The sequence below is a fragment of the Bolinopsis microptera genome, chromosome 1, assembly GCF_026151205.1.
Source record: "Bolinopsis microptera isolate Bmic1 chromosome 1, MBARI_Bmic_1.0, whole genome shotgun sequence".
Taxonomy (NCBI): Eukaryota; Metazoa; Ctenophora; class Tentaculata; order Lobata; family Bolinopsidae; genus Bolinopsis; species Bolinopsis microptera.
This window is the reverse complement of record NC_087072.1, coordinates 26,183,308-26,200,811: the sequence shown is the minus strand read 5'-3', so window position 1 is coordinate 26,200,811 and position 17,504 is coordinate 26,183,308. Positions and strand designations below refer to the sequence as shown.

Sequence of the window (17,504 nt, the reverse complement as noted above, 5' to 3'; positions counted from 1 at the left end):
TAAGAACTTTAGTCAGAGAAGGATCCTGCTGGTCTTAAAAACGTTTTGTGGAGGTATAGGACCAGCCACCACTCTGGTCTATAAAGAATATTCAAACAATATACACATAATATAGCAATGACCCTATATAAAAATTCTGTAAAAATGGTACAAATTTAAAGACTGAGGTAAAAATAAAACCCTTTGTAATAATATATATAAAATCCACTAAATCACATCACAACAAAAAGCAGTTTAGACCCCCATCCAACAAGCACTCCATGACCTTTTAGGGTTTAAGAGTGTTGATCAGGTTAAGGTCCAAGTCACTTATTGCCGTGGGTGGAAGGGTTCTGGTACCTCTGTACCCCTGGTAGAGATTATACAGGTTCTGAGTAGATCAAAACGCAGTCTGCGTCTGACAAATAACATCACATCACAATACTGTTGGCCTTTCTTTAGGCTGATCTTTTCAGCAAGATGTTTTAGAAACTGCGAAGCCTCAGTTGCCATTCCTCCTGTAGTACTGAACACCAGTGGCGTGAAGGTAGCCTTTTCAACATTGAGGACTCTGTTATTGTACTCACGTTTTTTTGTTTTTCTCGTGAGATTTGTACATCTGTGAGATGCTTTTGTCACTGTTGGACTGGGCTTGAGGGTGAAGTACCCTTACATCTGTGAATGCCCTGTCCAGCGGCGACCAAAACGATCTCGCACTGATGTCCAGTCTTGCACCATCCTGTCTATTTGTTCCATTAAATAGTTCAAGTGTGTGAGGAACAGAGAGAAGCGCGATGCGTTGCTGGGCCGCGCCGCGCATTTAATAATGCTTATCGCAACTTGTATGTTTATAACCTACCAGGACGCGCGCCGAGTTGGATTCGTCGACGGTCCTAATATTTGGAACAAATATTTTACGAGTATTACCCGTTAAATCGCAACCACCTTCAATTAAATTCGACCACCTTTAATTTAATCTTTGTTAGATCGGCGATATGCGATACTGGATACTGGGCCTTTGCTCTATCCAGAGCCCTTGCGCTTGCAGTAGCGCGCGCCCGCCTCACGGCGGTAAAAAGACTTGTGAAACAAGCGCGCCCGCAGTGGCGCGAAAGCACATGGTTAGGTGAAACTGGGCCTGATCGCCGAGCTACGAAAAATTGACATCGTCAATTAACACAATTTTTAACAAAAGCATTTAATTGACGATGTCAATTCATCGCAGCTCGGCAAGGCCCAGTAGCGCATCTCGCCGATCTAGCGAGAAGCATAATTGAGTGCGCGGCGCGGCCCAGTAACGAATCGCGCTACAACAAAAGCATATGCTGAAACCCTAACGGCCTAACTCTAACGAGAAATTAGACCAACTAGAACTTCCTCGATAAACTCCTGATTGTCAAATGTGACAGATATGGATTATTAGGTAATGCATTGTATTTGTCATACGTTGTAGACCTGCCATGCCGCGCACGAGTGCGCGGCTACATCGTCAAATTCAATCGTGCATCGTGGCTTTCGCCACGATACTTAGTAAAACCACTATTGAAACGACGATGGGGGTCACGACGTGATACAACTACGAATAAGGGCACACCAGGTCCGTACATTTATAATGGACAAGTTCAAAGTTAACTGTCACCAAGATGTAAATCAGATCGAACGAGAAATTATATATATTAGATCGAACCAGTTCGATCTAGGAATTAGATCGAACGCTGGCGCGAGATACATATTCAAATACATTGAAAGCCGCGCCGCGCGTTCGATCTAATTCCTAGATCGAACTGGTTCGATCTAATTTCTCGTTCGATCTGATTTACATCTTGGTGACAGTAACACGTTATAGTTCACTTTTAAAATAATCATAATTATCCTGTATAAACAATAAACTGTTGCAGTAGTGAGTAGAAGATTCTGTACTCGCGTGGTGAGCATGGTTAAGTCATGGCCATGCTGTGTGCATCTTCGCCTTGTGTAACCTCATCACTCATAGTCATCACTCCAGTATAGTCATTGTAAAGAAGATCGAGAAAAAACGCATATTTTATACAAAAATTAACAAATTTATGATATTATCAATAGAAATTTACAATTGTAATCATAAAACTAGGAGTTATAGTATGATAAATCGGTGTCCAGAAATAAGATCAAATCGCAACAATTAACGTTATTTGTGATTAAAGCGTTAATAAATATAAACTTGGTTAAACTTCAAGTTCCGTATTATACGTTATAGTCGACGATGACTGTGTCGTAATTGATTATTGATTATATCAATCAAAAGTGGTAAAATTTTACTAATTACTGCTACATGATAAAATGGAGAGATGATGTATGATGAATTCTTGCAATATAATATCAAAAATAAACGATTTCCATTTTTCAAAGTATGTAAAAAAAACTACCTTGTCCTAAGGTAGAAATATTCTTCAGCTTTTCAAGATAACTTTTCATGGTAACTAAAGCGTTTTTCGCAGGATGACTAGTGACTAATGACTACATACTACAAAATTAAATTGCTATTACAATTCAATTCTCATTCGGTATAATAAAAAATTCAACCGTCAAATTTTCAGTTTTCGTCAATTATTATCACTAATCAATCAAAACAATTTCAAAGCGTTTTACTAATAATTACAAAACGGGTAATCTTCAATCCAACGTCTTAGACGAGCAGAGGCTTGCAGATCAAGGATCTAGTACTCCTTAGATCTCGTTCTCAATCTTCTGCTGTTTCTTTTTCTTGTTTTCATAGACAGCTCGGTAAGAGTTTCTCAGTATGGTAAATGGGAAGTTATTTTCCAACATGTCGTACGTTATGTAGTTAGAGTCCCTTACCTGTACCAAGATTGTTATGTTTGAACTTACATCAAATTAATAGTAACCGAATGTACATTGAATGTACATTGTACATGGTACAACGTGTTAAAAGCTACTGATATAAGAATTTGAACAGTAATTAACTTAATATCAAACCATTTTCTCAAGCAATATAAAGAGGGAATCCCTTTGCTTGATCTCCTTTTGTAACTCCTTGTCATCTTCCAGTTGTAGTTTGAGCATTCTCTCAGAAACTTTCTCAACAAACTCCCTCATTCTCTCCTTCAATATCACCTGTAACGGCTCCTTTTCTAATCCTGAGCGCACTGAAATAAACATATATGTTAGATTACCTGATTATGCTAACAGTGGACGGCTCACAAACGATTATCAGATACCGTATCGGACTTTATTCGAACGGACATTAATTGGACGCTAGAGGCCCAAGCATTCATTTTAATGTCCGTTCATTTCAAAACATTTTGAAACGAAAGAAGCATGGAATAGTACTGTTTCGTTTTGGATCTTGATCCCTTGATCGTCTAACCCTAATTATACAGTAAGATACCCACCTAAGTTAGTATAAACGCAAGAAGAAAGCCAGGTTACAGCAGTAGAAACACAATGCAGATTGTTCTCGTGTCCCTCAATAGGTGTCCGGTACACAGAGTTGATGTCCAGAGACTGTAGAGGGAGAGTGACAGCTACCATCACGTTAAATAGCATCCACAGAGTTTCAGAGGCAGGGTTAGCGCAGTGTTTCTAGGGAAGGAAGGGATAAGTACAGTGTTGTTTGGGGCGTGTAGGAATGCGTGTAGGAATGCTATGTTACAAATAATTAGAGGATTTTAAAATGGGTTATCCGAAGATGTCACATCGTGGATTCGTGGTTTGAGAGTGTGATCTATGAATTATGATCTGTAACTATGCTCATATAGTTTGATGATTTTTAGTTTCCTCAATTTCATCGAAATTATTAAAAGATTTAGAAAATAAAATTCTTTCAATAAGAAAGAGAGAAACTAAATTTCTAAAGATATGTGGTAAAACTGGCAATACCTGTATTGCAGCACAGAGTACCGGATCAGCATCAACCTCGAACCCAGCAGCAGATGCAATCTCATCTGGGATACTGGGATCCACGTCAGGGCGGATATTCGTCTTGAAGTCAAGAATACAGTTCTGTAAGGTAATATATAAGGTAAGGTATAACCAGTCAAAACAACAAAAGATATTGATGGTACACGTATTGTAGTTCGACACGTACTAAAGTTCAAAAATACCTTAAGTTCGACGCTTTCGAACTACGAGAATCGATATTCGATATTGATAAAACAAATAATATTACGATCAATTGCTGACGAAAGAGAAGAGCTAATTCTGACTCGAGTTGACTTCTATCTGCGTTGAGTTTACACTCATCTTCGAGAGTGATAATTAATTTAACATGAACTGGCATGCTTTACTTGATCATAATACTGACCTGTAATACTAATACTATTACTATTACCTGTAAGAATGGAGCTCGTTTAGCGACTACAGTCTTCAGCGCAGCAAGAGTAAGACGTCTGAAATTTAACAGGGCTCCCACCAAAATACAGCTAGCCATGAATTGGTCGTGCCTTTTCAATGACTTTGATAACTGAGAATATAAATACAGTTAATTAACTAAGCTTTCAGTAGGATAGATTTACTTTGTGATTACTTAATTCAGAAACGTCAGAGACACTTATTGATGTTGTAAATTAAAATTGATAGCTAAAAGTCCTCTACCAATAATCTCTGCTAGAAGCTATGAATACACTAACCGCGCCGGTCGGGAACTGATCCATGGTGCATGCTCGGAGTTGGATGAGCAGTTCCTTGTTCTCCTGAACAATGCTCAACATCTCGTGTACTTGTCGTTCACATCTCTCCATGAGCTGCTCTCCCATGTATTTTATACCGTACGGGCCTAACATCTTCGCTAGAGCCTGTTAGTAATATTGGTCTTTAGAATAAGGGGTAACTTTATCAAAACTTGATGAACAAGAACATTTTTAATGGGAAGATTTGAGTTTAACTTTGTTTCCAAAATGATAATACAATAATACACTATTTCGTGTGTAATTGTAGAAACCTGTAACTCCGCTATGTTTGTGTAAAGTTCCGCGTTGAAGTTAGGTGCCATCTGGTGTTTGCGCACGAAGCACTTGCGCAGCGGCGCAAAACACACCTCCCCACTCTTGATGTGTTCCTCTAGCTTGTCAAGATACCAAATTGTGTATTGACTTGCTAGTGTGGGTCCAGGAGAGTTCTCTTGTGGCTGAGGGGAAAAAGTCTTCAAATGTGGTGATTTAGATCTCCTGATTATTTTAATCGACTATAACGCTAAATTTAAGATTTAAAAAAGTTATAACAAACAATAAGAAGCCAGTATAAGACCTGTGTGTGTTGCAGGAGGCTGATGGTGAATATTCTAGAAGTATCGAGAGTAATGTAACTCTCTAACTGTCTGAAAACATCCATGATACCGACTAATCTGTGAGACATAATACTTGGGAGTTGGATCTGTTGTCCTCCTTCTTGGAATATGTGCTGCGGAGGAGAGGTCATTAGAAACATGTTCAATACAGTAGTGATGATACAACATAAATGATTATTTGTAACATCAAGAAGTTGCTGAAACTACTACTATGCCTACTACTACACAGTATACCTGCGAAATAAGTCGGTTGAAGAGTTCGTCCAGATAGTGTATGATGTATTCTCTTGGTGCGAAAGTGTGCTGCCATACCACCAGGTTAGGTAACGTGTTCAGTGCCTGTAGAGTGTAGAGAATGTAGATTATACAGGTTGTCAGGTTTGGAAACTTGGTAATTATTCTTAACATACTTTTAATCACAGGGGCCATCCGTAGGACAGGCTTCCACATCCTTTTTTTCTACTAACAAACAAATCTAATTTCTGCGTTCGATCTAATTACATCTTGGTGACAGTACACACTAGTACTGATGACTAGATAATCACTAAATCGCAGAGCAGGTTTTATTTCGTAAATTATGATCATTCATCATTTGCGTTTTACTTATTTGCGAATCGTGTCACCATTCTGAAATTTGCGTTTATTTTGTTATTGGAATAAGTGATTATAAAGCAATAAAATTAACCTACTCAGCTCATATGACGTGGTTTGCAAAGTCACTTTTAATGCTTAGATGTTAGGCCTGAGACAACTTTTCAGAATACACTGACAAACTTCTACTATACATAACTAACTTACATAACTAACTTACTGTACAGTAAGTAATCAGTATAACAGTAAGTAATCTTACTATATATAATATACGAAACCCCCCTAGTACCAAGAGAACATCGATGGTGCACTTTCTGCTTTTTTAGCAAGGGGCTTAAGCCTATTGAGGACGAAATTCATATTCTAACTGACTGTTTACTCTACTCCTCAGTTAAAGAAAAATTTAACTTCCATCCCAAAAATATTACTGACCTAGCCGGTTTGCTATCCGATAAAACACTAGACCCTACAAAATTTACTGCCACAGCAAGAGCAATCCATCCAATTCTCTCTGTGAACGAACATTTTACAGCCTACTATAAGAGCCCAGAAATCCACTCAAATACTGGCCAATGCATAATGCTATAGGACCTCAAAATAAGATCGAAATCTACAAATCCGATCTATTCATAGAAAAATAGTATTATAAAACATTTCTATTTTATCCCTACACATTTGTAAATAACTAGAATTGTGTAACCTTAAATTATTTCAGAATTATAACTATTGTGAATTCAATAAAATAATTATCACTTTTGTATCCTTGTATCCTTGTATCCTATAAAGCGAGACGATATATTATATGTATAATGTATATATGTGTGTGTAAAATCCGGATTGGAGTATTATTTATGAGTCGCATTGTTGTAATGTATTCTGGGTAAAATTATCTTTATCCCGGTTGTTGCGACAAGTAAAAATGCTCTTATTAGGGAAAGGAGATTACTCGACGTTTCAATGTAACTACATCGTATTCATGATCTAAAAACAAGTGTTAAAAATTCAAAACGTAAAAAACGTATATATGTGTTTATCCGTACCATTTTACTGACACCATGGCGTCAACTTTAAAGCGACTTTCCGCAAAAACCGTAAAAGATATTCAACTGAAACTTTTTTGACTGGGTCAAATGCTTTAATGGCTTCCGAATCAGCATGAAAAAATAAAAAATTGGCCAAGGAATAGGAATTTTATAGCCCAAAATTTTGACCCCTAAGTGGTGTCAAAATCGCGAATTAAATAGGTAATAATTATTTTAGTCTCTTGAGTTTGACACTCCTTATAGTGGTTATTGGAAAGAAGGGAGACACCTCATACTGCAGTAATAGTAGGGGTATAACTCTTAGGGCAACATCGTCTAAGGTTCTTCAAATGGTTCTTCTTAAGAGGCTGGATGTTGGAATGGAGTGTCTTCTTAGGGAAAACCAGTGTGGGTTCAGACGGAACCGCTCATGTATTGATCAGATTTATTCCATCCGCACCATTATTCATAACTGCATTGAATTTAAGGGGGCAGGGGGGTCTTCATGGAAATTTTCTCAAAATCGACTTTTTAGTTGTTTCTGATAGATGGGAGTGATATCTATCAGATGCTTTTAATCCGATAGAAAAATATTGCTCCTAGCAGAAATTATTATTTTCTATCGGATTAAAAGCATCTGATAGATATCACTCCCTTCTATCAGAAACAACTAAAAAGTCGATTTTGAGAAAATTTCCGTGAAGACCCCCCCCCCCTGCCCCCTTAACATTCCACTTTATGTTAATTTCATTGATTTTAAGGCAGCGTTTGATTCCATCAGAAGAGAGTTTATCTGGTCAAGCATGAGACACTATGGACTCCCTGAGAAATATGTTAGAATCTTTCAGGCATTTTTCAACGGAACCATGAGTGCTGTCAGGGTTAATGGGGAAATGTCTGATTGGTTCTCTGTCAATTCAGGCACTGGACAGGGTGATATCCAGGGCCCTCCTGTATTTAATTTTTGTCTGAACTTTGGAATCTTTTTGGCTGAGGTTCACAAGGCAATCAGTCATGGTGCTGTACTGCAAAAGGAACTAAGGGGTGCAGATGAAAAAGTTATCATGGATAGTGACTACGCTGATGATCTGGCAGTGATGGACAATACTGAAGAAGGGCTGCAAGAGTCCACTGATCTTATCGCTTATTACACCTCTTATGCTGGGTTAAAGATCAACGCTAAAAATACACAATGCATGGTGATCAGCAAGTGTGCGTCCCAGCGACCTTACACCGAAAGAGACAGTATAAAGCTAACAGTGGAGGGAGAACCTGTTGAACAGGTCAGCAACTTTGTTTATCTTGGTGCCAACATCAGTGGGGATGGTACCATTGACCGAGATCTTGACATCAGGATCCAGCGTGCTAATGGTGCGTTCCATCAGCTTTGGAGGATATGGAACAGTCGAACTATAAGAACGCCCACCAAGATCCGTATCTACAAGGCTGCTGTTATTACCATTCTGTTATATGGAGCTGAAGTCTGGAACACAACAAAGAAGCAGATGAAACGGTTTGAGGTCTTCCATCTGACCTCCCTGAGAAGAATTTTGAAGATAAAGTGGTTCTTCCATGTCTCCATTGAAGAAGTTTTCAGGCGTGCTGGAATTAAGTCTATCGAAACTTTCATCTCTGCAGCTAGAATAAGGTGGTACGGACATGTTGTCAGAATGCCAGAGACACGGTTCCCCAATTTCTTACTGGATTGGAAACCAAACTATGGAGAGAGACTGAGAGGACGACCCCGCAAAGGCTGGATGGCCTGTGTACTCGAGGATGCGGCTGAATTTACAGGTGTCGATAACATCAGCAGAGACGCAGTAAAACAGTTAGCTCTAAAGCGAGTGGAATGGAGGAACATGTTACGCCGTAGAAGAGATGTGTGTGATGCAGGCCACTCCAACGACTAGGAGGAGACCTCTTCATGTATCATGTATGTATCATGTATGAGTTTGACACCTGCATTTTAGGGTTATACAGGTTCCTGCTAGTCAGTATAACTGATGACAGCTCTCCTTTGTAATATTATACCACTTCTCATGTTTCAACTGAGCATGAGTTAATAACTTAGTCGAGTTCTCTACTTTCCTTTCCAGTTTGTTTTTCAGTGCGCCAAATTGAGGCGAGAGCTGATCACACCGCTTTAGGTACATATTTTATCGGTTTTTGACTACATACATGTTCAACAATATTCACATTCTGGCAAAAATGTTGTTATTCTCAGAACCCTTTGTTTTTTTTATGGTCCAGCCTGATTTTTTGTGAAACTTGGGGGGTCATGAGTATTTTTGAGAATTTTTGAATCTGAGAATTTTTTCTCAAAGTTTTTCGCCTCTCCAGGAAACTTTTCCCAAAAATACTCAAAAATAATTTTTGAGAATGAGAACTTGGCGAACTTGGCACTCTCAAAATACTCATGACTCCCCTCCCCCCCCCCCCCCCCCTCCCCTTAATACAATAGATTTAGGGGGGGGGTTCAGTTTCTTAATATACAACATAATCTTTCAACAGGCTTATGGTATGGGATCACAGCAAAGTGTTGTGGTGGCGAATGCCTTTCCTCAAGATGTATTCGTTAGAGCGAAGACGGAAAGGATTACGGTAGATCTGATTATAACCTTTTTTAAACCAATAAATGACCCAATGAAAATTATACGTTTTGATCAATGAGTTTCAATACTTTACTAATTTTGAAGACTCCACCATCATACATTTGTACCATTTCATCAAATTTCTTGCATGATTAAATTCATTAACTTGATTTAACTATTTTACAGGAACGCCAGGCTACAGTAAGCGTCTCAGCAGAGACTCAGTTGTCCAAATTTTTTGCTCTGCTAGGGAGTTTCAAAATTGAAGCAAAACGGAAAGATAATATCAAGTATCAAAAACTCATAGAAGAGGGTTTTTGCACGATGCCTAAGCAAGCGATAACATCTTTTAAACCACCTTCAAATCACACTGAAGTAGTTTTTATAACTGTACTTTACCACGACGAGGAAGGAAATGGGCGTTACATAGCTCATGATGTTCCGTGCTATGAAAAACAATCAGTGATTATCACAGCAACTGGGGGAATAGTGGATGCAGCGGACAGAAACTCGCCGTGGATAGATCGTACTGGTAAGAACCATGAACAAGATCCATGTCCAGTTTGTTCCAAAATTTCATCAGTTTGCTCATTTTGTTTGGTGGAAAGTAGACTGGTAGAAATAAAAAAGAGCATCGGAATCGTTCAAGAGTGCCAGCTGGCAAAACATTTAGTTCAAACGATAGAGAGAGTTAAACAGATTAAAGTGGCAGAAAGACAGCAAGAAGTAAGGGATATGATAAGAGATATTGAAGGTTTGGCTAAGATGTACTGGAAGCTTGAAGCACAAACTAAACGTGCAGTTGGCAACGTGAAAGTCTACGGGGTGGATTTAAAAGAAGCTGCAGATGATTACTTGAAGGATGGTATTCTTACTGATTTCTGGACAGAGTTGACGAACATGCATGAAGCAAAAACAAATCTCGAATCTGCCACTGAGCGTCATGAGGAAATTAAACGTGAAGCTTCATTGCTTCAAAAGAGAGCGGAGTCTAGAGGGAAAACATTTGGAGAAAAAGCTTCGGTAGCATCAGCCTACGCTAATGAAAACGATGGTACGTTAAAGTCCGTTATGTCCATTCCAGGTGTAGGACAAGTACTAGGCGGTCTTTATGGTGCTGTGGCAGGAGGAGTTACTGCATTGGAATGGTGCACAGAAACAAGCGCAGCAAATAATATTCCAGTTAAAATATTAGCTGGTGTGGCAGGAGCAGTTGCAGCAGGTTCTGCTACACTCATAGGTACAATCATTACCATACCTTTGGCACCTTATTTTTGGTACAAATCCATTTCTAGCGAGATTGATGCAAAAAATTATGGAATATTAAAGGAGGAGTTTGACAGCGTAGCACTTCAAATGGGACTGGTCGACGAGCATCTGGGAAAAATAACAACTTCTTTACTTGAAATTGAGCAGAATTTGGAGTTTTCTCAAAGAGCCGAAAGAAAAGTTATTGCGACACTAGATGAGAAAAAGAGAAAAGAAATGACTCGGAGGGTAATAGCAAGAGCAGAGGATCTGGTTCACGCCACTGATCAATACTTCCGCATAGTTAATACAAATCAACTTGACAAAGCCCTTGTAATATAGATGAATAGATGACAATTTCATTGGTTTCTTTTTCTTGATTTTTGCGTCATCTATTTATGAAATTTTATTGTCATCTATTCATGTAATTTTTTCGTACAAATTGAGATTATCTCAGAGCTTCACCTCAACTATATCTAAATATCATGTATCTTATATCCCTTCCTCAAACTATCTCACCTGTAAATGAGACACCATCTTAGCAAAGTTCTTTTCCATCTGTGTCATGTCCTCCAGTTTAGACTTCTTGCTCTCAGCGCCAGGTAGAGGGATAGGTAGAGCGGGCCGCTCTTTCTTAGCCTCTCTTTCTTTGTTATTCCTAGCTTCAGCCATGAGTTGTGCACCAAAGGAAGGGTGCGTGTTCATGTGCATCTCTATCCTCTCAAGACAGTATAGTTCCAGATATCTCTGAACAAAGAGGCAAATAAAATCTTTCATATTAGCTTTAACAAGATTTCTTGAACAGATCTATTACATTAGTGATTAGGGATAATCATTAATGTAATAGATCAAACGAGATCTGATTGATTGGTGTGAGACGTGAGTATTAAAAAGAGGATATGACAGTGTACCTGAGCCTCTCTAGCAGTCATATCTAGGAAATTGTTGGCCAGATCGATACTCTTCTTGCCGATGAAGCAGTGTTCCTCAGGGCAGTAATCGTTACAGGTATTGATGAAATGGGAGCAAACCCCCGCGTACACCACACTGTATGGTGCAGTGTCTGACCGCTCCAAGCATTTCTGGGGAGTAGTCAAGTGTTAGCGGAACTCACTAGAGATAGATATAGATAAGCTATAAAACCTATGATATAATTTCGACTGATTCCTGAGCCCACCATTTATTAATTTGCGAACCTACGCCAACTTTTGCAAGATATCCTCGAGCTATCTTTGTGATATGTAATTTAATGCTTCGCCCGCGCGCGACACATACATATATGCGGCGCGCGCGGCACGGACGATCGTACGTACGTGGCCTAAGCGCGAAAAGCACATTGCATACAAAAATGTTGCTGCGCCATACGACAAAAGATTTATAAACAAGGTATTCTGTGACAGAATAAGCCCCTAGAAGTTACACTTTACACACTGACAGATCTCATCACAAAACCTGGAATGAGTCCAGAATTATTTTCTGATAAAAGCACAAGTTGCTCAGATCCGTAACTTCTTTCAGCAGGATGTCCATGCTGTCCACACATCTTGAGTGGTATTCGATTGTATTCATACAGACCGCAAGACCCTCGTGTTGCTTTAGTTGCAGCTGACTTTGACTGACATTAGTGTACGCCTGTGTGCGGTGTCGTGTTACACAATAGGTTTATATAGTATACCATGTACATTTTACATATACACTGTACATGCAGCGAATAAATGCCAAAATCGTTTAAGATTACAGATTTGTTGAAATACAAAGTCGGACAACTATCACTGATCCACATTCCACATAGTGATTATGTAATCATATTACTTTGCAATTCCATCAAATCCAATTACACAAATGCTGACTGTAAGAAAAGTAGTTTAATTTCTGTAAATCAGAGCCCGGAATGGAATGAGCAAGGAAGGAAAGTTATTCAGTACCTGAAGACGCTGCCAGTCGATTCTGAGCGGTTTGAAATCCTCGTCAGCCTCAAGATTGGTAATGTCGAGTACCCCTAACTTATCAATAAAGGACGTGAGGAGCAAGCTTTCTTCTTCAGGAGCCGGGAAGTTTTGTATGATGTGTCGTAGTTCAATACAATCGCTTTGTTTCAGGTACTGCAGATAATTTCAATTACATTGGGTGACTCTTTATCAGCTGTAAAGAGAGCTATCTTTATAACCAATAATATTCGCACAACAAATATAACACATTAATAGATCATGTTTTAAAGTACAGCAAGCTATTCTGACCTGTAAGAAGTAACGTTTGATGATGGGGTGGTAATTCTTGATGAGTCTGGAGAGCGAATCAATGCCGTGAAGGAGTTGTGCTATAAGAGGGTCACTAAAGTTATCCGAAGATACTTTAACTTTGCATTTCTTCCAATCAAAGTCAAAGTTTCTTACTAGCCACAACACCTGAATAGAAGTAAAGTAGAGTTGTTTTAACTTTCATACTTTCAAAACTTAAGAAAAATGTGTTTACAATATCGTCCGACTTATTTCATCATAATAAGGGTCAATTATATTATATTGCATTTGGACACGAAGGGAAGTACACAATGTTAGGCTTGGATCCTTCGGTTAATTATATTCGAATACTATTTTCCACTTCGTATAATAAGATCAAGACCAGGGTAAAATTAAAGATTAAACAATGTATTTGAACCGAACATCAAGCCAACAAAACAACATTCACAGTGTACCTCTCCTGTAGCAGCGCTCATAGCGTCCAGCAAGAGAAGAAGTTTAGGGGCTATAAGACCAGGTGATGAGGTCACAATGTTTATCATCTCACTCAACATCAGTCTCAGATAGTTTCTCCGACCCTGGTGCTTGAGGGGGGTATTCTTGGCGAAGGAAATGGCTGCTTCCTGTACCATCTGAATCAGCTTCCGGTGTCCTTTGTAACGTTCAAATACCTGACAAGGTTACTGTTGCTAATACCTACTGAAAACATTCTTACCAGTCCGTAGGTAAATTACAGCAATTCAATAACATGTTTAATTATTTAATTGGAAGATCCTGCGTTGGAAATATAAGCAGATGCGTAATTTAGTGGGTGTACCAGTGGCATTGAAATGAGATATGATCCTGACGTGTCACACTTTATTAGGTGTAACACTTTATTAGGTGTCACACTTTATTAGGTGTCACACTTTATTAAGTGTCACACTTTATTAGGTGTCACACTTTATTAGGTGTCACACTTTATTAAAGTCAGGTAAAAATATCAAGAATGAAATATCAAGTTTACTCCCAACTAGACTTACCTCGATATACATATCGTGAATGTTGACCACCTCATCTCTAAACAAAGTAACTATATACGAGTCACTCAGAGCATTCTTCCAAGCCTTCTGATCACTGCTGTTCAGTTGAGAGGGACATACCAAATACCCTGCATATTTCAAATTAGGTTTGGATACGATTTTGTGCCAGGAAAAAAAGGAGGAACGCTTTCAAGTTTCACGTTTCATTTTAAATCAAACTCTTGATAATAAACATTCCCAAAGTATTGGTAACCAAATATAAATGAGGAATTTAATTTACCATAAAGAATCCATTCGTTGAGTTTATCTAGACTTATCATTTTACAACCTGGGTCAGGAGCTACCACTGGTTCTGCTGACAACCCGTTCTGAGGTAGTGCATAATTATAACGTGTAATCATGTTTAAATCAGGTCAAAATCATGTTAAAATCAAGTCAGCCATTTACAGTCTAGAGTGTACTATAGCTGCAGACACGACCTTACGACCTATGTTACTTCCTAGATAGCTAGATGTACAATAAGTATCATGTTTAATATAACATATCCATGCAATGCTTATATTGCCATATACATTTTGTACATACAATATATCATATAGTCGGCGCGGTGTACGTGTAAATGTAATTGATAGCAGTTAACTAAAGTTATTGATCACAATTGGATGAATCCAAAAATGTACGTTTGCGCGTGTTTTTAAATAGAAAGTGTATTGAATTACTAACCTGTGAAATGAGTTTGTAAACACTGTGGTCCCTCATCTCGTTGATATGAAGATTCTTCTCATTGTGAAGATTGTGTAGAGACTTGAGCGCCAGACCCACACGCAGGGAGAGAGGCAGAATCTCGTCCACCAGCTTTTTAAGTGGTGTGTCACAGCTCTCGATCAGGTTTCCTAACCGGTGAATATCTCGGCTTGGGTCGGCTTCCCCTAAAAACAGGCGTTGTGTGACTGCTGTGAGACAATTCCATTTCAACCACTGACTCATCATGGTCAATGGTTATAGATGATTTAAAGACAATTTTTGGCAAAACTTAAATTTTGTTTCCGACCGATTTATACATCTAGATCGGGTTGATCAATTTTGGAGACCATAAAATCATGTGTTATAGTATAACAGTTATCTCCTGAACTAGTGCTTGTCCAGGCTCAGTTACTCAGAGTAAAACCTTCCAGCTAAGTGTGCAGCAAATTCATGGTCACATGGTCACATGGTCACGTGGGTACATGTTCATGTTGTCACGTGGTGTTCCACGTCAGTGGTTGAGTAGTTCCTGATTCCTGTCTCTTGATATCATCCTATAGAAACTCGAAAGTGGTGATTCTGCCTTGTTAATTCTTCTTCTCGTCACTCTACTCAATACAGTATTTTAGGTAACTGTTACCGTGAACCAACTGAGAAATAACATCCAGTCTAGTGTAACCTCAGACTCACTTCACCCTAGTTATAATTTCATTTGCCAACTTCGCAACATGAAGGTGCTTCTCTTCCTATTCTGTATGATCATGATAGCAAGTAAGTTCGATAACTTTTTCAAACCCAATTAAACCTTTGCAGCTGTAAAATTAAGTAAGCAGAGTATATCGGATTTAATAATGATAACATAATTATAGTATAATTGAAATGGATTGTTAATGTTATCTGATCACCTTAAACTCTCTGTCAAGGTACAGGAATAACTAAAACAGAGTTTACGATATGGAAGACACAGTATGAGCGCTCCAACGAGGGGTTACTGATGGTGAGTATTAACGGCGCAGATCGTCAGAACGTGTGTCGCCGTGCTGCGAATTCCTATTACTATCCAGACTCTTCTACGGCGCTCCTGATCTGCAAAAAACTACACTTTCACCGACTTAACAGTGTAGGTAACACGGAAAGCAGCTATCCATTTCGTGGCTACTATTCCACAGCTCTGCACTATTTGAGAGGTTGTAATCCTACTTGTGTTTACACTTCCTCCCCTGAATGCCAACATTCCAACTACTTACCCAAATCTCTTGTGGATGCTCCGAAAACTTCAACACAACTGTTGACGGCTGCATTCGTCCACTGTGTCCAGCATACAGTTATAGAGCTGCTAACTCTGTGAACTGCACCCAGTGTCCCAACGGATCTACCTCCACTCCTGGTGCAGATCACTGCGTTTGTTTTGCAGGGCTGTACACTGTACAAGTAAAGGAAGGTACAGCCTGTAGAGAGTGTGAAGGGAACACTTACAGTGTCCGGAACAGCCCTTCTTGTGAAGATTGTCCTGAAAACAGCACGGTCTCACTCGACCACTCTGCTTGTGAGTGTCAGGGCAACTATCTCTGGAACCCAGCCGGCAACAACTGCACTAAGACAGAGGAACACAACCCAGAGGAACAAAACCCAGAGGAACAAAACCCAGAGGAACTTCCTAGCAAGGCCACTGAGAACATTGCCTGCAAACAAACGCTAGCACCGCAAACAACAGACAAAAAGAAAGGAGTTGAAAACCCCCATCCCGTCACGACAACCCTCCTGATCGCAAACTTAGTTACAGTTCTGGGATTAGCAAGCCTCGCTCTGATCATGATCCTGACAAATCGGAAAAAGGCAAAAGAATGTGGAAGGGTTGCAATGGCAACACTGCAAGATCAAGATCTCCTGCCAATACCCCCTCTTCAACCAACATCTTGCAGTGTGAACGAGGAACACATCTATGCCACGACCGAATAAGATTGAGCACATGATTAAATATTTGTTCCTGCAACGACTGTAGAATGCAGATCCTTCTCAAAACACGCACATTATTTGATGTATACATGACTAAACATTAGATTTCCAATCTTGGTACAAATATACTACATAGTTAAATAGATGATTATATATTTGTACGTGTGCCCTCAACTGTGATTGATCATTGAAGTATTCATTTTTTTTAATGTGGTGTGTTTTGAATTTAGCGAAAGTTTAAATTACATTACATATAATTTTTAAAGCTGGACCTATTAGACCAACCACAATATAGCTGTTCACAAAAGAAGAGAAACTGATTTGATACTTAAATTCAGTTGATTTATATAATTCAAGTTATCTTACCGCAAGATTGATCGTAGATAATGTTGTATATCCCTATAATTGCTTTCACATTCTCATGTTTTCCCAACAATATTATCATCTTAACATACCTGAAAATATGGATTTAAAAAAACTTTATTTACATATTCGAGCTTTTTATTTAGAATTGAAACAAATCCTTCATTTGGAATACATTTTTCACATTGAAATTTAAAATTACATAAACCACTAACCGACAGAGGATGTCAAGGAAGTTTGCAGTAAGAGAGAAGTTGATACGAATGTCAAATGACATCGCCTCCACACTAATATTAGTAAGCAGTTCCATAACATACTCCTTCAGCTCCAGGATATCAACAAACGTGTTGTAGTGAACCTGAGGAGGGTCGCTAATGTATCTGAACGCTTCTGTTCAAATATTTAAATATGATCTGTTCAAATATTTAAATATGATCTCTAACGAAATATTTTTCACATCTTGACGT

General features: G+C 38.8%; 2 protein-coding genes across 2 annotated transcripts in view; one reads left to right on the top strand and one right to left on the bottom strand.

Annotated features, from left to right (window-relative positions):
• Nucleotides 1-2,362: 2,362 nt before the first annotated feature.
• Nucleotides 2,363-17,504, bottom strand: part of LOC134818885 (nck-associated protein 1-like) — a 36,528-nt gene continuing 21,386 nt past the window's right edge. Inside the window, exons 4-23 of the mRNA XM_063828591.1 lie at nucleotides 17,253-17,395; nucleotides 17,041-17,129; nucleotides 14,698-14,903; nucleotides 14,255-14,342; nucleotides 13,975-14,102; nucleotides 13,408-13,623; nucleotides 12,953-13,120; nucleotides 12,641-12,817; nucleotides 12,168-12,347; nucleotides 11,627-11,797; nucleotides 11,235-11,462; nucleotides 5,498-5,602; nucleotides 5,224-5,376; nucleotides 4,919-5,104; nucleotides 4,608-4,772; nucleotides 4,310-4,441; nucleotides 3,859-3,981; nucleotides 3,372-3,561; nucleotides 2,956-3,125; nucleotides 2,363-2,817 (exon numbers count right to left, since the gene is read on the bottom strand). Of these exons, the coding sequence (XP_063684661.1) occupies nucleotides 2,686-2,817; nucleotides 2,956-3,125; nucleotides 3,372-3,561; nucleotides 3,859-3,981; nucleotides 4,310-4,441; nucleotides 4,608-4,772; nucleotides 4,919-5,104; nucleotides 5,224-5,376; nucleotides 5,498-5,602; nucleotides 11,235-11,462; nucleotides 11,627-11,797; nucleotides 12,168-12,347; nucleotides 12,641-12,817; nucleotides 12,953-13,120; nucleotides 13,408-13,623; nucleotides 13,975-14,102; nucleotides 14,255-14,342; nucleotides 14,698-14,903; nucleotides 17,041-17,129; nucleotides 17,253-17,395 (3,150 nt within the window). The 3' untranslated portion in view covers nucleotides 2,363-2,685. The remainder of the gene's footprint in view (nucleotides 2,818-2,955; nucleotides 3,126-3,371; nucleotides 3,562-3,858; nucleotides 3,982-4,309; nucleotides 4,442-4,607; nucleotides 4,773-4,918; nucleotides 5,105-5,223; nucleotides 5,377-5,497; nucleotides 5,603-11,234; nucleotides 11,463-11,626; nucleotides 11,798-12,167; nucleotides 12,348-12,640; nucleotides 12,818-12,952; nucleotides 13,121-13,407; nucleotides 13,624-13,974; nucleotides 14,103-14,254; nucleotides 14,343-14,697; nucleotides 14,904-17,040; nucleotides 17,130-17,252; nucleotides 17,396-17,504) is intronic.
• LOC134818890 (uncharacterized) lies at nucleotides 9,392-11,119 on the top strand. The gene is made up of 2 exons (XM_063828604.1): nucleotides 9,392-9,477; nucleotides 9,654-11,119. Exons 1-2 carry the CDS (start codon nucleotides 9,397-9,399, stop codon nucleotides 11,055-11,057), a joined length of 1,485 nt encoding a protein of 494 aa, XP_063684674.1. The 5' UTR covers nucleotides 9,392-9,396; the 3' UTR covers nucleotides 11,058-11,119.

What these genes read in the sequence shown, in the direction of transcription:
- LOC134818890 (XM_063828604.1), top strand. Translation starts at nt 9,397, where the DNA reads ATGGGATCACAGCAAAGTGTTGTGGTGGCGAATGCCTTTCCTCAAGAT. An exon ending in CGAAGACGGAAAGGATTACG is followed by an intron (nt 9,478 to 9,653) that starts GTAGATCTGATT and finishes ACTATTTTACAG; the next exon opens with GAACGCCAGGCTACAGTAAG.